Source organism: Thalassophryne amazonica, chromosome 11 (assembly GCF_902500255.1).
Source record: "Thalassophryne amazonica chromosome 11, fThaAma1.1, whole genome shotgun sequence".
NCBI classification, from domain to species: Eukaryota; Metazoa; Chordata; class Actinopteri; order Batrachoidiformes; family Batrachoididae; genus Thalassophryne; species Thalassophryne amazonica.
In genome coordinates, this window is record NC_047113.1 from 18,504,766 (window position 1) to 18,529,696 (window position 24,931).

The following is a 24,931-nucleotide window of genomic DNA, read 5'->3' on the forward strand; positions in this document are numbered from 1 at the left end:
CTGGCATTTGCTGTTCTAACACCTATCCTTCGTGTCTGTCGCTCTCTCGCTCTCTGTACGTCATTCCCTGCCTGTAGGTTTCAGCAGGAGCACAAGCAGCGTGTCTCCTCACGGTTATGTCCCCAGTTCCACTCCCCAGCAGAGCAGCTACAGCTCCGTCTCAACTAGCATGAATGGCTATGCTAACTCCGGCATGGCAACCTTGGGCACCTCGCCCAATTTCCTCAACGGATCTGCAGGCAACTCGCCCTATGCTAGTGAGTAAACGCACTTCCTCACCCTACGTGCTGTGATGCGTAGCCGCTCTCTCTTACAACACAAAATGAAGGAATCTGAGAAATTTGTAAATTGGACTGAGAGTGATGAAGATCAGCTGGCTCATCTCTTTCTTTAAAGCAGGGTCCAACACAAATCCTCACTTTATTGGCCACGACTGCAGATCGCCTTGTCCCCCCCCACCCTGACACCCCACCATCACCTTAACTCACAAGCACATTCACCCTCTACATTAAAGACCCTTGATTAAATCAATAAACTAATTGCTAGAGAAGCAATTCCATTTCAGCTCTTTGATTCCTGGGTGTTAACAAGTATTTTAACAGGCTCTTCGGCCCCACACAGGCGCTTTCAATCAATGGCCCCTCGGCCTGCCTTTGTAGCTCCAATTTTCATTAATTGATTACTTAGGCCCCTTCATAAATGGATTATGACTTTATTGCGAGGATTTGTCAGGAAAAGCCATAAAAGCTAAGTGTTGGATAATAACAACAATAAAGACAGAAGCAGATATCAGAGGGCAGGTGAAATACGACCGGGTTGATTGTAAAATCACTGAGGGAGAAAATGCTCTTAGAGTATTAGCAGACAAACCCAGGGAGTGTGGATGGATGGGTTGACGTCAGAGGGAGAGACAGGATTCAGGCTCCCAAGACAACCTCCTCGTCCATTCTGTCTGCTGATAAAGCTGAGATTTGTAATAAATGTCAGCTAAAGCTAATGTAACTGCAGCATTTGTCCAAGAATCCTACACTAGTATTTCACAAACTGCAGATTGTATGAATGAAAAAAATATATGAATACAGTTGTGCTCAAAAGTTTACATATCCTGTCAGAATTTTGGTTTTTTGGCCATTTTTAAGAGAATATGAATGACAGCACAAAAACTTTTTTTCCACTCATGGTTAGTGGTTGGGTGAAGCCATTTATTGTCAAACAACTGTGTTTCCTCTTTTTAAATCAAAATGACAAGAGAACTACCCAAATGACCCTGATCCAAAGTTTACATACCCCTGTTCTTAATACTGTGTATTGCCTCCTTTAACATCAACGACAGTTTGGAGTCTTTTGTGGTAGTTGTGGACGAGGCTCTCTGATGGTAAAGCTGCCACTGAATATGTTTCGGACATTATTTACATTAATTACAAAGAAATACAAACAATATGGCACTCTATGGTCAATCTGCATGGAGTATACAGTTCTCAAAAACTGAGTGACTGTGCAAGAAGATTAGTGAGGAAAGCCACCAAGACACCCAGACAACCCAGGAGAAGTTATGGGCTTATGTGGCTGTGATTGGAGAAATTGTGCACAGTGCAGGCTTTGCATTTTGCATCACTACTCTTAGCTTCATAGTGGAGTAGAGCAGAGAAGGATTCTCTTTCACCAAAACAGATCAAATCCAGGCTTGCATCTCAGATGTACCTTCTGGCAATTTGTAGCTAAACTTTCAGGTCTTCTTTTTAAGAAAATCCTCCTCTATACCACTTCATCATGAAGATGGATAACTGGTGATACAAAATGCAAAGCTTGCACTGTGCATAATTTCTCCAGTCACAGCCACGTAAGCCTGTAACTTACGTGGAAGGTCGAACCTCGGATTCAGGAAGAGCAGTGTGGTTTTCGTCCTGGTCGCGGCACACTGGACCAGCTCTACACCCTCCATCGGGTGCTCGAGGGTTCATGGGAGTTCGTCCAACCAGTCCACGTGTTTTGTGGATCTGGATCTGGAGAAGGCGATCGACCGTGTCCCTCGAAGCACCCTGTGGGGGGTGCTCTGGGAGTACGGGGTCTGGGGTCCTTTGCTAAGGGCTAGCCAATCCCTGTACGACCACAGCAGGAGCTTGGTCCGCATTGCAGGTAGTAAGTCAAACCTGTTTCCAGTGCATGTTGGCCTCCGCCAGAGTTGCCCTTTGTCACCAGTTCTGTTCATTACCTTTATGGACAGAATTTCTAGGCGCAGTCAGGGTGTAGAGGGGGTCCGGTTTGGGAACCACAGAATCTCGTTTCTGCTGTTTGCGGACAATGTTGTTCTGTTGGCTTTGTCAAATCAGGACAACTGTCTACTGTCTACAACTGTCTACACATATCACCTGTAGTCAGGTTTTTTTGTTGTTGTTTTTTGGAGGCTTCATCCGGACGGAGTTTCACATTAAACAGTCGAAGTTTCACAATTTTATGTCTGCATGTATAAAAAACTACACCACTATAAGCAAAGTTTATGGTTGAAATGGCTCGTTTTAGACCTTTGTGACACACGTCACAGATTTCCATATCATGGTTGAGACATGCCCACTGGGCACGTCTGTGTGAACACACCCACATGACCTGTGTGAGACAAACTGTTTAGCCACTGTGTTGCTCCAGCACCATTTAACTTCAGCAAGGGGGTGTGGCAAGAGGCAGCATCTTTCCATTTAAACCAGCTTTAAGTTTATTGGAACTTTTTTTGTCGCATCACCACACATATGCTATTGTGACCACATTGGTCTCGACGTAATGTATCTTAACAACATCTAATCATCGATTTTGATCAACCTTGGCAGGTCCACTGTGTGATTTGTGTTTGGTTAGAATCTGTCTATGATCTAGAGCAGAGGTCCTGGCCAAATTTCTGGGCCCAAGAAAATACATAGGGAAATTGCAAATTTTTATGGAAATGTGTTTTATACTTCTACTATCTGTGATATTTAGTGGACATTGAAATCTTGGTGTGGCGTTGTCGTGATTATTACTAGCAGAGGCACCTGGCTTTGCCCAGGTGAAGAATAAATAAGACAATAATTCATAAGTGGACATTAAATATTTCACTGGGAAATTTTGCAGAAGCTCAGGATAAACCAAATTCTCCAAGAGGCAATTTAGGCTATAGATAAACTACACCACTGGCAAAGTGTTCTTGTTTTTTTGTTGTTGTTGTTGTTGTTGTTTGTTTGTTTTTTTACCACAGTGTGCTTTATTATTATTATTATTATTATTATTATTATTATTATTATTATTATTCTGTGCCTTGTAGTTACCATGTTTTAAGAGTTTTTCCTTGTTTGAGGTATGAAGGCATGCATTCTCTGAGTGGTGCAGATTATTTATCGTCTAAGTTGACAGTTGGCAGAAAGATTTTCTACACTCTGAAGTTCCAGAGTTATATGTGTTTTTCCATGGCGGGGGTATGCATTGTGTGAGGGCTGTAGTTTATTTAGAACCTAAACCTCAGTGTTGATGTGCCAATTCCAATGCTATATTTAGATTTCTTTTTTCTTCTTTTTTTTTAAGACATGTAGTGACAGTGTTTTTACATGGCTGGGGTATGCACTCTGTGATTGCTGTGGTTTATTTATTACATATATACTGATTTCAACATTGTGCTTAAATTGATTGATTTATGTTAAAGCCCTGTAATTCCAGAGTTATACGTGCTTTTCCATGGTATGTTTGTGGTATGCACTCTGTGAGTGCTGTAGTTTATTTATAGCTTAAAACCACCACATTGATGCATTAATTCCAATGGTGTGCTTACATTTTTTTTTCTGCACCCAATGTTCCAACAAACCAACCAACCACTTGCTTTATATATATATATATATATATATATATATATATATATATATATATATATATATATATATATTAAAAGCAGAAAGTGAAATAATTAATGAAGTTGTAAAAAAAAAGGTTATAAACAAATAAACCAAATTTTACAGTGATAGTACAGCCTGAGGCTTAGTCATTAGTCAACACTGATATAAAGTTTAGAAGTACTGTATGAATGTCTTAAAACAATCAAAATTGTGGCATTTCCTATAAGCGTTAACATATTTTTTTTGTACTTTTTGTTTGCTAAATTTTTATTTTCTTGCTTCATGTTCTGTATTGTATTGACTTAGAATTCAGGATATGATTCTACACACCCATTTACAGTAATTGGCAGTATGTAACACAAAGAAGAAGAACTTTCATTTTTTTTATCTATTTATTTTCAAACCAAGGCTGAGGATCTGACTAAAGTTTTAAGACGAGCACCTTAAAGCAATGTTTATTAAGGATTTAACTATTCAAGTGTCTTGAAAATGACATCATCTTTTAGAAGTTCCTAGCATCAAATAACAGGATGCTAACAGCTAACGTTGGCATGAGTGCTTCCTTTCTGAACATTTTATTTCAAATATCTGTGATAATATGGCTAGTTGTGCAGTTATTTTTCTTAATGGATCATCTAAGAAGCGTGTTCTCCAGCATTTCTAATGAGTGAATTTAATTTGTGTTAGCAGGGCTAACCTGTTAGCACATATCATAGCTTAGCTGACTCTAGCGCCACACCGCACAAACCATAACAGTTTTGCACTGCTGAGGTAATAATGTGGTCAAATTTTTAAATACTCCACCAAAGCCACCCATGGTCTAAAACCACCATCCAGTCACAAAAATGTCCTTTAAAACTGTAACCCCAGGAACCAACAATAATAGCTTGTTAGTTTTGTTCAATAACTCTAGAGATACCAGCATGTTTCTCCCACCCAGGTCATGCGGATTCTTGCCTACGCTCTATCTCTTTACCCTTTTATCAGCTGGCCATCAAGCAATTTATAGCCACTGCAGACCGCCATAAATTACATAGTACAGGAGGACAAATGTTAATATTCTGTGACATGTATAATAAATCACATTTTAAATATGTTATGTTATATAAGTAGTCCACTGAACCAAAATATCAGCACGCCAAATTTGGTGTAGATAGGATCAAACCTGTAGATTTCTATAAGCACAACTGGAGCATCATTAAACTTGTGCCAAATCTCAATGGTGACCCTGAGACATCTTCCTGAAAAGGTGTATAATATGCCCCCTTTAATGCTTAGTCTTGATGTTATTTCATTGATTATTAGGTTGGAATTACTTCTGAAACAAGTTTTGGTATCAGGTCTGTGTACTTGTTTGAAACTGGTTCTCCACTGTTCTGTTGTGATTTTATCTCTGACTTTGACGCTTTTGGCGCTGCGCCCTTCGTAGGAAGGAAGTGATTATTAAAATGTTACAACTCCAAGGACAGGATGAGTCACCAAAACAGACATCGGGGGGAAGGCAAAGGAAAAAGGGTTGTTTTCACTGCCACATCTCTACAAATCCCATTTTTACAGCAGAGTATCTCACAGATAGGTGACTGCTTAGTAGTAGAATAAAGGCTGTAAAAACAGTATGATCTCAGTACAAATTATTGTCCCTCCTGCCACTGTCCATTGACCAGTCCCTTTCTGTTCGTCGCATCTGCCCCTCCTCTGCCCTCGGTCCTCTCTCTAACTCCATCGCTTCCTGTCCATCTTCATCTCTCCTTCCTGACATGCTCCTCTACTTCCCTCCTGTGATCCCTCTTAACCCCCACCCATCTTTCTTCTCTCAGTCGTCCCATCCAGCCCCACCATGGCCTCGTCGACCAGCTTGCCCTCCAACTGCAGCAGCTCTTCTGGCATATTCTCCTTCTCTCCAGCCAACATGGTGTCTGCCGCCGTCAAGCAAAAGAGCGCCTTTGCCCCTGTTGTGCGACCCCAGAACTCCCCTCCGCCCACATGCACCAGCGCTAATGCTAACAGCCTCCAAGGTACGTTGCTTCTGAAAGAGCACAGTATGGGAACAGGTGTGGAGTAGAAGTCTTCAGTTTTACGTCAAAAACATAGAATACAAAGCAGTGGAAAACCAATTTCAAACCCGTGAATGAATGTACGAGACCTGACTAGCTTTTCAGATAAGTTTTAAAACCTTCATCGGACCATTATCTTCCGATAAATTTAGTTCCGATAACTTTCAGTCCGATAACTTTTTTTTTGCTGGTTAAGTGAGCAACGTTTAATGGTCAAAAACATTTTTAAACCCTAAAATCAAACATTTTAGTCCATCTGTTGTGTGTTTGTGGCGGACTGGCTGCCTGTTGCTGATGGCTTCATCATTAAGTGCAAAATGTGATTAGCCGGTTGACGCAGGGAGCATTGTGAGTAGTGTAGTTCAGGTTTGCTTTGGACGTTACAGTTAGTGTTATTGTCTGCTCAACACAAAAACAAAACTGACTAATTTAAACATCATTTTTAGTACAGGTTCACTTTGGGCATTACAGTTAATGTTATCGTCTGCTCGACACAAAAACAAAACGGACTAATTTAAACATTATTTTTAGTTCAGGTTCACTTTGGGCATTACAGATAGCGTTATCGTCTGCTCGACACAAAAACAAAACGGACTAATTTAAACATTATTTTTAGTTCAGGTTCACTTTGGGCATTACAGATAGCGTTATCATCTGCTCGACACAAAAACAAAACGGACTAATTTAAACATTATTTCTAGTTCAGGTTCACTTTGGGCATTACAGTTAATGTTATCGTCTGCTCGACACAAAAACAAAACGGACTAATTTAAACATTATTTTTATTTCAGGTTCACTTTGGGCATTACAGCTAGTGTTATCGTCCGCTTGACACAAAAACAAAACAAACTAATTTTAACATTTTTAGTACAGGTTCACTTTGGACATTACAGTTAATGTTATCATCTGCTCGACACAAAAACAAAATGGACTAATTTTAACATTATTTTTAGTTCAGGTTCACTTTGGACGTTACAGTTGGTGTTATCGTCCACTCGACACAAAAATAAAATGGACTAATTTTAACATTATTTTATTTCTTTGTGGCTGACTGTATAATTTAATCGCCAAGACTCAGTGGGAGAGAGGAGCTCTCACAGAGCAGCTGTGTACAGAGGGACTTTTCTTCACCGTTTAGACACTGATTTGGATTTTTTTAAAAGAACGCTTTATGTGTATTATTTCTTCAGATGAATCCCACTGAAACTAACAGGTAAGGATTTATATGTCTTTTACTCTGCCAATCAATGCATTAATGAACATATTTCGGTTGTTTAAGCCGCAGCAGGTTCAAAGCATGTGAAAAAAGCAGCAGGTTTTTAGTTCGTAAATGACATGTATATAATACCCTGATAAACTGACTTTTAATACTGTGTTTTACTGCTTTTGAAAGATGATGACAGTGTTTGGGGCTTTATTTTTTTATTCATTCATTTATCATGTGTTCTTATGTACAGAGCCCTGGAAGTGTCATTGCAAAATGTTTTGCATGTGGAGAGAATGTGCACACGTTTTGTTATATTGTGCGCACGTTTTGTTATATTGTGCACACTTTTTGTTATATTGTGCACACTTTTTGTTATATTGTGTGCACATTTTGTTATATTGTGCGCACATTTTGTTATATTGCGCGCACGTTTTGTTATATTGTGCACACGTTTTGTTATATTGTGCACACATTTTATTATATTGTACACACGTTTTGTTATATTGTGCACACGTTTTGTTATATTGTGCGCTCGTTTTATTACATTGTGTGCACAAACATGCATTCGATATTGTCGTGACATAAATGTTGGCTATTAGCCAACAAACCAGCAGACAGTGTAATACATTTCCCCATTAGAAATGGATCTGGTCAGAGTGTATCATCATGGTTTGGGCACACAAGGACATACAGAGAACTCCAGCTACCCAGCATGACATCATCTGGAGTTTAAGCACATTAAAAAGGATGCTGAGGGCGAAGCGTCTCCCCGTCGTGAGGATGACAATTTAGGTCATATTATGAATTTCATTTTGAACGAAAGGAAAACGTGCGCACGTTTTATTAATTCGAGGTCTCAATTAAAAGAAAACGTGCGCACGTTTTATTAGTTTGAGGGCTCGATTAAAAGAAAACATGCGCACGTTTTATTAGTTCGAGGGCTCAATTAAAAGAAAACATGCACACGTTTTATTAATTTGAGGGCTTGATTAAAGGAAAATGTGCGCACGAATTATCACGGCCAGGAAAACGTGCGCACGTTTTATTAATTTGAGAGCACATTTTATTCATTCGTGGGCTCAATTAAAGGAAAACGTGCACACAAATTATCATGGTCAGAAAAAAAATATCACTTTAAGTGACCTCTCCCAGGTTCCGTACTTATGTGTCTGTGATCCTTGAATTTACCCAGCAGTCCCTGCAGCAGTTAAAGTGAAACTGGTTTATCAGAAGCTGACAGTGTAATCTGATGTGGCCGCGTCCGAATCAATGCTAAAAGTTATCGGTTATCTGTAATAAACGTAAAATGTTTTAGCAGTTTAGCGTCATAAAAGATAACTTTTCAGTTATCAGATTAATGGTTATCGAAGCTAACTTTTTGGTTATCTGTGCCCACCACTGTCTGTGAGACACTCCCATCATGTGACACACCCACACAGTATGTGGGACACAGAAGAATTCTGAAGCTATATTCCTCCTTTCCCCCGTGCTGTGGAAGCTCAGTTACAATTGAAGCAAAGGGCATGAAAATAAGACTTGAATTTATTTATTTATTTATTTTGCATTATTTCACTGGCTATGTTTCTTTTTTCTTTTTTTTTCTTTTTTTTGGTTGAATACTTAAATAGTTTTTCTAAATGTGATGACACTGAGGAGCGCACGTGCAGTTGAATGATGCTCCATCCCTACTGAGATGACATTTTAGCGCCACACCAGTCTCCGCCCTCAAAAATCGCGGGTGAACAAGAAGCAACCTGCAGTGCTGAAAAATGATACCAACACAGAACTGTTATTCAAGGACCCGCTAAAGACCTTCTAAGAAGTCTGTGCTCTAGTATTTCTGCTGAGTGAAAAATTTAGCATTATTTAATTGATATGTTAGCATATGTTACCTTAGTGACATTAGCTTTGCTGATGATGCCACCTTTACTGAGGTGATATTCCATTCCAGCCATACTTTATAATCACCACACCCAGTCCACAAGATATGTTAATCAAATACCCTAAACAAAGTTAGCCTGTTAGCCTTAGCATGTTTTCGTAGGCATGTTCAGGCTTCATTTGTCCCATTCATGTCACGCCAGTCTTGCCCACTCTCCCCGTGTCTACCATTTCTGGGTTGCCCAGTTGTTTGGTGGAGTCAGGCACTGCCAAGATGGCAACATTTCAAGCTGCCCCATTTGAGCTTTAAACCCCCTCCTCAGAAAGCCTATGGGTGATGTCACAGAGGGACTGTCTGCTATATAAACAGTCTATGGTGGAGAACTGCTCAGATTGCCAGACATTTTGCCACACAGACCTGTGACCTGAGGCAAAAGAATGCGACTAAATCTACATACAGCTGGAATGAATGACATTTGAACCAGACTTGACGTGGCATACCCAGAAGACCTCTGATGTGCCGCTATGTTTATATGTTTAAAAAAAAATGAACACTAACGCACACATTACTGTCGACACCTGACTTTTAAGTCTGAATGCTGCTGTTCTCCACTTCTTTCTGAATATCTCACCTTTCCTCTCTCTTTCCCCCCATTTCTTCTCTGTTTTCCTTCCTTCCTTCACCTCCTCTTGAACCACCCGCTTTCTTTCCTCATTTTAGATCAGTCTTTTGTGGACTCTAGCAAGTACTCATCAGCCAGCTCTCTGCAGGGCCTGGCCTTCTCCTGAAGTACGTTATCCTTCTCTCATTTACTGCTTTGTTATATTTCATGCTTTGGCTTTGTACATTTGCACCATTAGCTCATCCTGCCATGCCCTTCCTTCTCTTTTCTGCTTGTATTTGTCACTGTTGACTTGTCAGAGCAACCATGCTTCACCATATGTGTTCCATTTTCTGTTTTCACTTCCTGCTTCCTGCCTGCTCCCTGCCTGTTGTTGCTGCGAAAATGGGGGGGTGTCGCGGCACCGCGGGTCATTCTGTTCTCTCAGTTTCATTGAAGGCAGTGCGGGATCTGTTCGTCTGCGCAGGATGTTCTATGGTGCTGAGATTCTGAAGGAGAGAAATGATGGATGGGAATCTTTATCAGAGCTCCAAGCTAAGCACTTCCACACTTCCTGTGCCTGTGTTGATGAGCACTGACCACGGTGACCCGAGTAGCATTAGCCAATGCACGCTGATCGTACTAACACGCAGACACACACACACACACACACAAACATACCGTTCTCCTAATTCTAGCAAACTGGACACACTTTGGAAATAACCAGGGAATTAGTGGATTGAAGCGAGAGAGGGATCAATAAGGAGCCAATATGTTATATGAAAAATTCCTCCCTGTGATGGGTTAAGGTGGAGGCAAGTGGGGGGGGTTTAGAACAGGGTTTTGGAGGTGTCGGCGAGAGAGGAGGTGAAAATGTCAGGACTAATCGAAAGCAGAGCATTATATAAGAGGATAAAAATGTGACTGGATCCCGATAAGGGCTCTGAGATTGTAGGAGTCAATATCAACACTGATTCGATTTCAAATTTCCCAATTTGATTTGATTCTTAAGGATTCGGTTACATTATTTAAATACAAACGCTGTACAAATGGGAAAAGTCATCATAAAGTTTACTCTGGGAGCTTACTTACTTCAAATTCCGCAAGTCAGCAAAACGTTTCTTTTGCACAAAACATTTTTTTTTATGTAAAACAGTAAAATACAAAATATCTGTCGGGAAAATATTGACCAAAATAAGCATCTGAGGAGAACAACTACTCCTCCCAGCCAAATCTGCCAGGCCCATAACTATTTGGACACCACCTTAATGAAGTTGAAATTAAACATGCAAAATGTGATTGCAAGAAAAATATTCTATTAACCATTAAGGAATTATATTTTTATGCAGTCTCTCCAGTTTCAGTGGTCAGAGGTGGTGGACAAATTAATATTTTCAATATAATGATTAAATCACCACATTTACAAACTGTTTTCTTAAAATGGGATGAAAATCTCCAAGTTACCGAATATGTCTTGGTCTTCACTGAAATCAATCAATAATAAATACAAACACTGTGGTACTGTGTGATAAAGTAGGCAGCTCTCAACAACTGAGTGACTGCAAGCCGGAGAGTACTGAGGGATACCAGTCACAACTCTGAAGGAGATGTAGGCTTCTCTGGCTATGAGTGGAGAAACTGTGCACAGTGTCATTTTTGTCTGTTACATCACCATTTATGCAGCTTCATGATGGAGTGGGACATAAAAGGATTTTCTTAAAAAGACAAAAAAAAAAAAAAATTGTCAAAAGGCACATGGGAGACTTTAGCCTAGGTTTAATCTATTTTGCTGTTCTTCCCATCTTTGTTGCTGCAAGTAATAAAGTTAAATGTGTAAAGCTGTTTCTGATTTTCCTTAATGTGCTTGGCAGTGAATGTTTTAATTTACACTGCACCCAGAAACTATTCACAGCGCTTCACTTTTTCCACATTTTGTTATGTTGCAGCCTTATTCCTAAATGGAGTAAATTTATTTTTTCCCCTCACAATTCTACTCACAACACCCCATAAAGACAACATGATTTTTTTTTTTTTTTGCAAATTTATTAAAAATAAAAGAAAAAACCTAAGAAATCACATGTGCATAAGTATTCAGGCCCGTCGCTCAATACCTCGTTGATGCAGTTTTGACAGCAATTACAGCCTCAAGTCTTTTTGAATATGATGCCACAAGCTTGGTGCACCTATCTTTGGGCAGTTTTGCTCATTCCTCTTTGCAGCAACTCTCAAGCTCCATCAGGTTGGATGGGGAGCGTTGGTGCACAGCCATTTTCAGATCTTTCCAGAGATGTTCAATCGGATTCAGGTCTGAGCTCCGACTGGGTCACTCAAGGACATTTACAGAGTTGTCCTGAAACCGCTCCTTTGATATGTGGAATGATGGACCTCTGACAGAGTGACCATTGAGTTCTTGATCACCTCCCTGTCTAAGGCCCTTCTCCCCCGATCATTCAGTTTAGACAGGCAGTCAGCTCTAGGAAGAGTTTTGGTGGATCCTAACCTCTTGCATTTAGGGATAATAGAGGCCACTGTGCTCATTGAGATCTTCAAAGCAGCAGAAATGTTTCTGTATCCTTCCCCAGATTTGTGCTTCGAGACAGTCCTGTCTCAGAGGTCTACAGACAATTCCTTTGACTTCATGCTTGCTTTGTGCTCTGACATGCACCATCAACTATGGGACTTTATATGTAGACAGGTGTGTGTCTTTCCAAATCATGTCCAATCGACTGAATTTATCCCAGGTGGACTCCAGTTAAGCTGCAGAAACATCTCAAGGATGATCAGTGGAACCATGATACAGCTGAGCTCAATTTTGAGCTTCATGGCAAAGGCTGTGAATAATTATATACATGTGATTTCTTAGTTTTTTATTTTTAATGTATTTGCAAAAGTCTCAAAAAACATTTTTCACATTATCATTACGGGGTATTGTGTGTAGAATTTTGAGGGAAAATGTTCATCCATTTTGAAATAAGGCAGTAAAACAACAAAATGAGGGAAAAGTGAAGCTTTGCGAGTACTTTCTGGATGCACTGTAAAAGCAGTAGCAGCTTTTACTGTGGAACTTATAGCATCGTTGTGATGCAAGAACATTTGCAAATTAGCCCTGCTTAACAGATGTCAAAGCTTTCCTAAAAACAGATTTAACCATTATTTAAACAAACCTTATGGACAGATGCCAAGCTGATATGTTGCTTGCCTGAAGTAGAGTTCTCATAATGTACATGTGACTTAAAACAAGCGCAGGCAGCATTGTTAGTGAAGTAGTGGAGGTGAACATCTTATCCTGTGTGTAACTCTTTTCAGTGTGTAGAACACTCAGCTGTAAACCGTATTCAGGGTCGTAACCAGAGAAGGGAACCAGGTGTTTACACTGACCGCCATTCCAACAAGGCGATCCGAGGAGAAACACAGTGCACCATGTCTCTGGTGTCATGTTTGTCTTGCTGTCATTGTCAGCCGTTCTGTCAGGGTGAATATCTTTTTGGAGATGAAAAGTGCACCTGACTTGGTGATTATTGTGGCGCATGATGAAGCGAGAGCCCTTGAGGTGTATTTTCGTTTGGATGCTTTTCTTTTTGGGGCACACTGATGGATCGTCATGTTTTTCTTTAACTTTGTGGTTTTGCCAGTTTACCTGGATCTGTCTGCAGGAATGGATTACTGCAAAGAGAAAAATACTCATGTAGGGGGAGAAAAAAATGAGGATTCTAGGAATCTATTAGATCCTTCATTTGAAAATCTCATGCAGTCTGAAAATTGCTTGTTGAGCTTCATTTCATCACCCTGTCACCTCATGTCACCGCGCCTCTCTCATGTTCGAATTATGCTCCGTGATGGCGGCTCGCGTGATTGCACAATGGGCGTCGGTGTTGTAACTGCTAACAATTAACAGCGGCATCTATTGCGTGAAGTCATTCTGTGAAAATCTGAATGGTGCCGCAAGTGCCATCTGTGGGCGTCGCGTTAGCAGAGAAAACTGTTTTGATTTTGGGGCCTCGGAATGAGGAGATAATGAGAGAGCGGCAGAAAGAGAGCGGGAGCGTCGTCTTTGTTCGCCAGATGCTGGAGCACGTTTCTGTTATGTGATGACGGATGAAACGCAGCAATCACATGACTGACCTCTCTCTCTTTACTTTCTTTAACACCCCCCCCCCCCCATTCTTTCCCTTCTCTTCCTCCTCCTCCTCCACTTTTCCCATAAACAGCAATTCCCGGGATGATCGTTCCGCCCATGTAGAGGATCTGGGATAGTTGGCGATTTGGGAATGCTGAGAGAAAAAGACGCATTGGCGGAGTCTGGCGAGTCTCTCTCTTAAACTCCGGAGCTGAACTGAAGGAAGTCAAGATAAGACACAGGACTCTGTTTAACTCAGGCCTTTCCAGTAGGATTTCATCTGAAGGGATAAAGGGAGGAAAAAAAGGACAAACGGAACCTTTGTGATGTTATTTCTCTTTTGGTTGAATTAGTTTAGCTTCTCTGACCTTGCGTTGGATGGAGTGTACAGAGACTGATAGTTTGCCCACAGTGTGACACTGACCTCATGAACAGAGCATTTATTTATCTTTATGTTTATGCCTGTAAGCCTCGGCTTTGATTAGCGGCGGTTCCGCACCATTTTGCAACCCATAACTCGCACAAACAATAGCGAAGCGTCGGTTCGGCCATGAAGTTTACATAACCTCCTGAGCTCACTGCTTACTAAACCGACAGAGCAACACACTGGCCAAGTGGAACTAAAGTCAACAACAAAACAACAAAACCACCAAATCAATTTTTGCTGCTAATTATCCCAGAAATTAAAAATATATATATATATCAAGATAGTAGTTGAAAATCATAAAACATGCTTTTTTTTTTATTTGTATGTTTTGTTTTGTGCGATTTCTTAATGAAACTGTGAGGATTGAGCTGTTTGCAATATGCTTTTTTTCCCGCTTGTCACATGACAAAAAATGGCGCTGATGTTACAATTAGCCAAAACAATGTTGGATTTTCGGGAAGACTTGAAAAGCCAGAGGATGTATGCATCCAGCCAGCACTGTACTGAAGGAGTCGAACAAATGTCAAATTAGAATAAATGCGTGATATATGTGATATATTTTTGTACATAAAAAAAGTTACATTTTTCATTTGATATTTCTTTGTTTTGTTTTGTTTTTTGTTTGTTTGTTTGTTTGTTTGTTTGTTTGTTTGTTTGTTTTTTTGCAATAGCTCCAATTTGAAATGTAAACATTAAATGTCTTAAGGCAGCTTCTCAGTACAGATGATAGATTTACTGTGTGTTGTCGGTATCTCATCCGCTAAACGTGATGGATTTGGATACAAAAAGGGGATTTCTGTAAAATATCCTATAAATAATGTATTTATCCCTTGTATTTGTACATTGCCGCTCACCCTTGTTTAGTTGTGTTGTGTAAGTTTAATACAGTAAAAGAACAAATTTCATTTTGTTTCATTATTTACTGTTGTCTGTCACTATTTAAATGTGAAATTTTTATATATTTTTTTGTTTGGTTTGGTTTTGTATGTTGTTTTCCATTGTATACCATACCTTCATTTGTTGATTCAAACATGCCATTGTCTATTTTTGTATTATAAGTTAATAAAAAAAAACTTTCCCCCCTTATGAAAATGTTTATTGTACGGCAAAAAGTAGCATCTTATTCAGAGTATTTGGTTGAAGTAGATTTTTTTAAGAATATATACACACATTAATATATACTGTAAATCTATATCTTTTTTTGTTTGACCTCTTTGAGGCTTTCAGATTGATGCTGTTCTTAACTGATAATATGCATGGGTTCTTCTCTTGATTACACTTTCTTTTTTGTGTGTGTGTGTTGAAAAACGGAGAACTAAGAGACGCTTTTGTTCTTTCTTTGTGTTCCTTAATTTTCCCTGTTTTTTTTTTTTCTTTTCCTCATGTTATTTATGCCTGCTTACACACTTGTATCTGCATATGTTGTTTTTTTTGTTTGTTTCCCTGTCACTGTAATCTTTACCAGCAGTCTAGATGCCTTAACAATGCAAACCCATTCTTCATTCAATCACATGTACAGTTTTCTACCCTCACCACAATTGTCTGTTTGCCACAGAGGAATTCATGGGAACTTGGGGACAAAGCACAAACCCACTGTGTTTGGTGGTGAAGCCAGACTAGAATACAAAGAGCCATAATTCAACGATCGCATACACCCCGATGTACTATAATATTACAGCAATGGCACGCTTTGACGAGCCGACAACCGAGGGGCCCTCAGCTGTGCTCATTGCATTTTAGTGTTCACAGAAACACTTTTTGGTCTTTTTTTTTTTTGGTAGCACTTATGCAGCTTTTTTTGGAATAATGAAATAAAAATGCATGGTAATAGTATTTTTTTTTTTTCCTCTCCGTCGACAGGACTACTTAGGGCCACACGGGGAAGACAAGCACTTGATCGGCACAATTTCAAATCACACTCGGAGCCGTTTTTGACTCCCGACTTGGTCTGTGCTCCCTCTCTTTCTCTATTAGCCTGTGGATAATACGGCTTCATTACGCACTAAACAGAATAAAAGCGAGTGAGAAAACATGAATGAGAGTGATTTTGCCCCTCAGTCATTTCTGCAGTCTTTTCATTGTGTGTGCCGTGTGTCTTGAAGCTGTTGCTGGACAGAGAATAGGGCTTTTCTCTCTGCTTTTATTTTCTAGAGTCTGGTTTTGTTAAGTGGATAGAAAGAGCCGTTTTAACAGAGGCGCCTGCTGACAGACGAGTGTTTTTCCGGCACTTGTGTGGCTACGCTGGTCCGGGACAGGACGGGAGGGGCCGCACCTTATCTGTTTCAAATGAACTACAGAGGTCTGTTGTCATACAATAGCTTCTTTGTAAGCAAGGTTCCATCCTGATTATGAATACTGGTAATGGGTGACAAAAAATTTGTATTTACGTAACAAAAAAAACAAAAAAGATTCAAACCAAATAGCTGGTGTCTATTTTTTTTTTCCTGTGTTTTGTCTTTGACTGCAAATACACTGAACAGCTCTATGATATAAGGGAAGAAAAAAATCTACTGTATAGATTGTTAATGTTTTTGATGAAAATTGAGCTGTAAGATAACTTTTGAATTCTCACAATGTTGAATTAAAGTTACCTCTTGTCTGTGACTTTGTTAGTTCTCTTTTTTTGTTTGTTTGTTACACAATCAGTCCAATGCTTCCTTGATCCATACCCAGGATTGTGGCATGTTAAAGGGTCATATTGTGGAAAACTGTTTTTGAAACTTTAGAAACCTTCTTTTTGTTTGTTTGTTTGTTTTTGTCTCTTTTTTTTGTTTTGTTTTTACTTCTCTGACCTAAAGGAAATCCACACCTAGATTCCTATTTAATCTATGCGACACACCCACTGATTCAGTCTGCCTACAGTGCGTGGCATTTAAAGTGACAGACACATAAACAAATTGTAGATGATACATTACCTCAATGCCTACGGAATATTTTTAGCAATAAATTTTAAAATTTGGACATGTATGCTGTAAAATTCAGTGATTTTATATATATATATATATATATATATATATATATATATATATATATATATCCATGACCAAGCACATTGGTAACAGTGGTAAGGAAAAACTCTCAGGCATTTTTTGGTTACAGGAAGAAACCTCAAGCAGACCCAGAGGGGTGACTATATGCTCCGGCCATACTACCAATAACAACTTAACATTTAAATAAGGCAAAGCACAACAAAGAAAATGTGAAATATTCAAGACAGACAAAATACATCTAAGCATCCAATAACTCGCAAAGTCCATTTGTTGTATGAACCAACTGTCCTAACAATCAAGCAGTGAAGATCATGGACACATGAAGTGAAACACAATTGGGATCATCAGACAGTTGACAGTTCTGATTCTGAGAACATCCACAGCAGGTGCCAGACCTCCACAGTCTCCCAGGATAACACCAATCTTCAGTGAAGGCAGGGCCAATCCACATGATCAGCAGATCCCGGCAGTGGAATGAACACAGTAACAGTAAATGTTTTGTAGTTTCATTCGGGGTCGCCATGGCAGATCTGAGATGGATCTGCATGTTGATTTGGCACAACTTTGACACTGGATGCCCTTCCCAACACAAATTACATGGAGAATGAGCAGGTGTGGTTTTGAACCAAGAACCTTCTGATCTATAAACAATAGGGTGGTCCTTATTTTGCAAAGTTTTTAAATTGAATACTTTGACCCCCTGAATAGGTTCCAGTTGATGAAAAAACATGCTGTGTAAAATTTTGTTTAGAGGTAGTTCAAAATTGAAATTTTGCTATTTCCTGCTACATAACGCTATGCAAACTAAAGCTTATTGGCCGCCGTAACCCATCCTAAACAACATATCAAAAGTCTTGATGAGTCCTCCTGGCACTCACTTATAAATTCAAGATGGCCTCGACAAGTGATTGTCAAGCTTTAGTTCGTGTGGCACTATATAGCATGAAAATAGCAAAATTTCAATGCTTTTGAGCTACCTCTAAAAACTGAATTTATACAAACAAAATTTTATACCGCATGTTTTTCATCAATTGGAACCTATTCAGGGGGTCATAGTATTAAATTTCAAAACTGTGCAAAACAAGGACCACCCTAATAAACAACTTGGCCACCAAATTAAAAACGGCACGTCATAATCTGGTCAACTTTAATGCACCAGATTAGCACAAAAAGCAACTTTATTGTATTTATGTAATATCCCACAGATGGGACTGCCACCTGCTGGGTGGTTAGTGGACGCAGGATTGATGATGAATTAGGGCAGGTGTGACTATCATTGAGAGAGACAGACCATTTCTGCACAAAAAAAATGTCCTAATTCATGCAAATAAAGAGTTAATTTGTGGTTGTTTTGTGGGAGTTACATTCTAAAACTGAACTATAAATGGCCACAAGTCTACACAACCCTGCAGAAAGGATTTTGTATGAATTTAGCCTTAAAAGTAAAAGTGAGCAATTGAAAAGGTCAAGCCGGAGCACTGTGGTTGTAAGTGAAATACACTGTTTCCACTACAAAATTTACTAAATGCACAGTTATTTTGAGATTGTTTAACACGAGTTATGTTCTAAAACTCAGCATGTTCACAAGAACACGCACACTGCAGAAAGAATTTTTAATGAATGTAAACAAAGCTGACACTTCTTCCTTCTCTCTCTCTCTCTCTCTCTCTCTCTCAACATATGTGAGGTTTAGAAGTCATACCCCATTCTCCCATCAGAAGGCCCGGGACTCTCCACGTGAAATTCTGCCTGAAGAGGGGGTGGCCAATGCATGCGCATGGCCAATATCACGTACATCGGAATGTCAGTTTCAATAAAATGTCTAATGTCATCACAATTTTTTTTAAAAATCACAAATAACTCATCTGATTGTGTCCATTTTTGTCCTTTCCCATTTATTAAACGTATTCCGTGTAATTTAATTTAATTCCAGGTGCACAGTAAATTTTGCAGACTAAAAGTCACTCTGCTGGGATCACATTTGGTCCCAGTCCAAACAGAGTAAAATATACTCTATCACAGTGCTAAATCAACTCTATCACAGTGTAAAATCAACTCTTATTGGAGTAGAAACACTTGATTTGACAAGACGGTAGAACTGATTTCACTCAGAATGTATTTTACTCTATTTAGACTAGAACCAAATGTTATCCCCGCAGAGTAAATTTTACTCTGCAAAATTTACTGTGTGGGTGTTTCACCAAGTGTCTTTAATAAAAGGGGGCGGAGCTAATGCTCAGCCCTGGGCCCTGTGACCGACAATATCGCTTGAAATAAGCTTGTTTGTCTGTTTCTTTCCTCTTCAAATCCTAAATCTGGTGATCACTAAGGTCTTTATATATATATATATATATATATATATATATATATATATATATATATAAGACCTTATATATATATATATATATATATATATATATATATATATATATATATATGTGTGTGTGTGTGTGTGTGTGTGTGTGTGTGTGTGTGTGTGTAAGTGAAATACACTGTTTCCACTCCAAAATTTACTAAATGCACACTGTTATTTTGAGATTGTTTAACACAAGAACACACACACTGCAGAAAGTATATATATATGTATATATATATATAGGTAAAAAAACTCATTGAGATTAAAACCTCTTTTCAAGAGTGACCTGGCCATGATGGCAACACAAAAGCAAAGTAGTTACATCAAACACAAAACACACACATTCAAAAAACAGAATTGCAATACATAGTTACAAAACGCAATTACACCGTCCAATTGTCCTTAACTCTCTGTTCTTTATGATTGTTTTAAATTCTCCCAAAGTTACAAGATGTGTCAATTTGAGGTCCTTCTGCAAAATGTTCCATGTGGACGGGGCAGCAACTTTAAAAGCCTTTTTGCCCAATTCAGTTCTGACTCTTGGGACCTGCATCAGTATAACGTCCTGAGAGCGCAGGCCATAAGCGCTGAGGTTTCTACACATATATGAACACAAATATGAAGGCAGAAGTCCACGTTTCTCTTTTAAAGACATCTGATAATTATCTATGGTGAACAGTACGACCACTTTAAGAACAGAACTTCTCTATCATGGCCACATACACTCAGAGTTGCTAAAACTAATTCCACAGGTCAGAAACAGGCCTCCTCCCCTCTAATTCATTAATGCATTACTGATGACATGGTGAACATGGTTAGCCTGACAAGTTTCCTCCTAAACATATTAGTTAATGATGATTCCAAGGTTATTAATTGCGAACGCTCCAGCCCACCATAATTGAGTCATCATTTGCATACCCGGTCATCAGCAGAAAATTAATTTCTTTTTTATTTTTTTACATATCTAATTTAGGAGGCTGCAATTGGATTAGCTTGTGAAAACAGCGGATCCAAGGATTCTGCTGACCTCAAAGTGTTCCAGGGTCTCCACGGTAACTGGAGGCTTCCGTAATGCCAAGGGGAAGAGTGGGACAACCTGGAAGTACTGATGAAATAAGGACTTGTAAACACGGGGTGTGTGTGTGTGTGTGTGCGTGCGTGCGTGTGTGTGTTTGCCTCCTTAATTGCCCAGAGCTTCATAACCACACAGGGTTATTTTTCCCCCTTATATCGAATAAGAGAGTTGATAGTTTGCTGACAAACAGTAAAGTGGGTTGGAGTGTGCAGGGTAAGAGGTGGGATATTGAATTATGGAGGTTACATAGTCAGTGCTGAAGAAAATGAGTCCTGGAGCCTAATGTTTTTGATTAGCAAACTGCGCACCGCGGCTGTGTTTCACCGTGCAGCTCTGGGGATTCAGATTCCCCTCGAACGCCAAACATACCGTCCTCACACATATTCAAACACACTCAGAAATCATAAATACACATAGACAAAAGGTGAAGCCTTTTTGCTCTTTATTTGCAGCGGCTTTTCGGGTCCAGATAGACCGGTCAGTGTGGGAGGAGGACAATAGGAGTGGGAGGCCGAGGGCGCCGCGGAGCCAGTCGACCTCTGCCCTCTGGAAACGTAACATTAAAGATACTATTCCTGGAGAGCTATTCTTCTGGAAACAGCCTTCGCACATCAAGAGCGGAGCTGTTCAGGAGCTTCGACGCTGCTAGTACCCTAATGAAATATATTAATGCACATATTCCTCACCGTCTCGCTCTCCTCCTCCTTCTCACTCTCCTCCCTGCCGTGGACAGATGAAGGGGAAAAAGAGCGGAGAGGCGTATTTGATAGGAAGAAAAAAAAACAGGAGTCCCCATGGGGATCCCGGATAAAGAAAAGAAAGAAATGGAAAGGAGAGAGGATGGGCGTGAGGGGGAGACATATTCAGAATGGAGGCAGAACGAGACAGCGAGCAAAAGACAAGGAGAGGAGGGATGAATATTAATAATATCAGAAAATAGTCACAATGGACATCGTGGAGAGAAACGGGAACAAGAAACAAGTTCTACTCCTGCCTGTAACTTACAGTCAGGACCATAACTTTTTGGACAATGACACAAATTTTGTAATTTTGCTTCTCGACACCAGTTCAAGAAGTTTGACAAAAATATGGCATGAATCCGTTAGGAAACGAAATATATCAATAAATATGTAAGAAATTAAATATCCATCCATCCATTCATTCTCTATCCCCGCTGAGTCCAGTTAAGGCTCATGGAAAATGGGGAGGGGTTGGAGCCCATCCCAGCAGTCACAGGGTGTGAGGCGGGGTACACCCTGGACAGGATGAAGAAACAAAACAATTATTTTTAATACAAGTCACAGTTTACAGTTTCCTTTAGACATGTCACAGGATGGATGCATGAACATTTCATTGACATTAATGATAAAGAAGTACAAACAGTACGGTTCTGTACAGTAAATCTGTCTGGGGTCACCACACAAGACAGAGTTTAGTGAGGGAAGCCACCAAGAGACCTGAGACAACTTTGAAGGAGCTCTAACTTTGTTCTGTTCCACCAGCATTCAAACTTCCCATAATGGAGAACGACTTTCATTCAAGAAAACAGAACCAATCCAGGCTTGAGTCGCCTCTGTGCCTTCTGGCAAACTGTAGCTGAAAAGTTTTGTCTTGTTTTTAGGAAAATCCTTCTTTGTGCCACTCCAGCATGAAGCTGAAAAACAGCATGCAACAGACAAAAAAGTTGTACTCACCACAGTTTCTCCAGTGACAGCCACAGAAGTTTAGAATTCCTTCATAGTTGTTGAAACGTGTTGGTGGCTTCCCTCACTACCCTCTTACTTGCATGACCACTCGTACTACAGACAGCTTTACTAGACAGTTGTATTTCTTAATGCTTTGTGGTTTTCTTAATGCTTTATGGTTCTGTACAGTAAATCTGTCTGGGGTCACCACACAAGACAGAGTTTAGTGAGGGAAGCCACCAAGAGACCTGAGACAACTTTGAAGGAGCTCTAACTTTGTTCTCTTCCACCAGCATTCAAACTTCCCATAATGGAGAACGACTTTCATTCAAGAAAACAGAACCAATCCAGGCTTGAGTCGCCTGTGTGCCTTCTGGCAAACTGTAGCTGAAAAGTTTTGTCTTTTTTTTAGGAAAACCCTTCTTTGTGCCACTCCAGCATGAAGCTGAAAAACAGCATGCAACAGACAGAAAAGTTGTACTCACCACAGTTGTACTCCCCCTGCCATCCCCTCATTACCCCATCCCCGTAGAGACAGTGCCTGCTCCCAGACTACCAATAACCAGCAAAAATCTATTTAAGCATAAAAATTCAAAAAGAAAAAATAATATAGCACCTTCAACTGCACCACAGACTAAAACAGTTAAATGTGGTCTATTAAACATTAGGTCTCTCTCTTCTAAGTCCCTGTTGGTAAATGATATAATAATTGATCAACATATTGATTTATTCTGCCTAACAGAAACCTGGTTACAGCAGGATGAATATGTTAGTTTAAATGAGTCAACACCCCCGAGTCACACTAACTGTCAGAATGCTCGTAGCACGGGCCGGGGCGGAGGATTAGCAGCAATCTTCCATTCCAGCTTATTCATTAATCAAAAACCCAGACAGAGCTTTAATTCATTTGAAAGCTTGACTCTTAGTCTTGTCCATCCAAATTGGAAGTCCCAAAAACCAGTTTTATTTGTTATTATCTATCGTCCACCTGGTCGTTACTGTGAGTTTCTCTGTGAATTTTCAGACCTTTTGTCTGACTTAGTGCTTAGCTCAGATAAGATAATTATAGTGGGCGATTTTAACATCCACACAGATGCTGAGAATGACAGCCTCAACACTGCATTTAATCTATTATTAGACTCTACTGGCTTTGCTCAAAAAGTAAATGAGTCCACCCACCACTTTAATCATATCTTAGATCTTGTTCTGACTTATGGTATGGAAATAGAAGACTTAACAGTATTCCCTGAAAACTCCCTTCTGTCTGATCATTTCTTAATAACATTTACATTTACTCTGATGGACTACCCAGCAGTGGGGAATAAGTTTCATTACACTAGAAGTCTTTCAGAAAGCGCTGTAACTAGGTTTAAGGATATGATTCCTTCTTTATGTTCTCTAATGCCATATACCAACACAGTGCAGAGTATCTACCTAAACTCTGTAAGTGAGATAGAGTATCTCGTCAATAGTTTTACATCCTCATTGAAGACAACTTTGGATGCTGTAGCTCCTCTAAAAAAGAGAGCTTTAAATCAGAAGTGCCTGACTCCGTGGTATAACTCACAAACTCGTAGCTTAAAGCAGATAACCCGTAAGTTGGAGAGGAAATGGCGTCTCACTAATTTAGAAGATCTTCACTTAGCCTGGAAAAAGAGTCTGTTGCTCTATAAAAAAGCCCTCCGTAAAGCTAGGACATCTTTCTACTCATCACTAATTGAAGAAAATAAGAACAACCCCAGGTTTCTTTTCAGCACTGTAGCCAGGCTGACAAAGAGTCAGAGCTCTATTGAGCTGAGTATTCCATTAACTTTAACTAGTAATGACTTCATGACTTTCTTTGCTAACAAAATTTTAACTATTAGAGAAAAAATGACTCATAACCATCCCAAAGACGTATCGTTATCTTTGGCTGCTTTCAGTGATGCCGGTATTTGGTTAGACTCTTTCTCTCCGATTGTTCTGTCTGAGTTATTTTCATTAGTTACTTCATCCAAACCATCAACATGTTTATTAGACCCCATTCCTACCAGGCTGCTCAAGGAAGCCCTACCATTAATTAATGCTTCGATATTAAATATGATCAATCTATCTTTGTTAGTTGGCTATGTACCACAGGCTTTTAAGGTGGCAGTAATTAAACCATTACTTAAAAAGCCATCACTTGACCCAGCTATCTTAGCTAATTATAGGCCAATCTCCAACCTTCCTTTTCTCTCAAAAATTCTTGAAAGGGTAGTTGTAAAACAGCTAACTGATCATCTGCAGAGGAATGGTCTATTTGAAGAGTTTCAGTCAGGTTTTAGAATTCATCATAGTACAGAAACAGCATTAGTGAAGGTTACAAATGATCTTCTTATGGCCTCGGACAGTGGACTCATCTCTGTGCTTGTTCTGTTAGACCTCAGTGCTGCTTTTGATACTGTTGACCATAAAATTTTATTACAGAGATTAGAGCATGCCATAGGTATTAAAGGCACTGCGCTGCGGTGGTTTGAATCACATTTGTCTAATAGATTACAATTTGTTCATGTAAATGGGGAATCTTCTTCACAGACTAAAGTTAATTATGGAGTTCCACAAGGTTCTGTGCTAGGACCAATTTTATTCAGTTTATACATGCTTCCCTTAGGCAGTATTATTAGACGGTATTGCTTAAATTTTCATTGTTACGCAGATGATA

General features: G+C 39.6%; 1 protein-coding gene across 2 annotated transcripts in view; it reads left to right on the forward strand.

Annotated features, from left to right (window-relative positions):
- ebf1a (EBF transcription factor 1a) overlaps positions 1-16,746 on the forward strand; it is a 201,895-nt gene extending 185,149 nt beyond the window's left edge. Inside the window, exons 14-17 of one of the 2 annotated variants that reach the window (XM_034181304.1) lie at positions 78-257; positions 5,672-5,869; positions 9,718-9,786; positions 13,807-16,746. In XM_034181304.1, the coding sequence (XP_034037195.1) occupies positions 78-257; positions 5,672-5,869; positions 9,718-9,785 (446 nt within the window). In that variant the 3' untranslated portion in view covers position 9,786; positions 13,807-16,746. The remainder of the gene's footprint in view (positions 1-77; positions 258-5,671; positions 5,870-9,717; positions 9,787-13,806) is intronic. The other variant, XM_034181305.1, reaches the window with a different exon arrangement.
- The last annotated feature ends 8,185 nt before the right edge of the window (positions 16,747-24,931 follow it).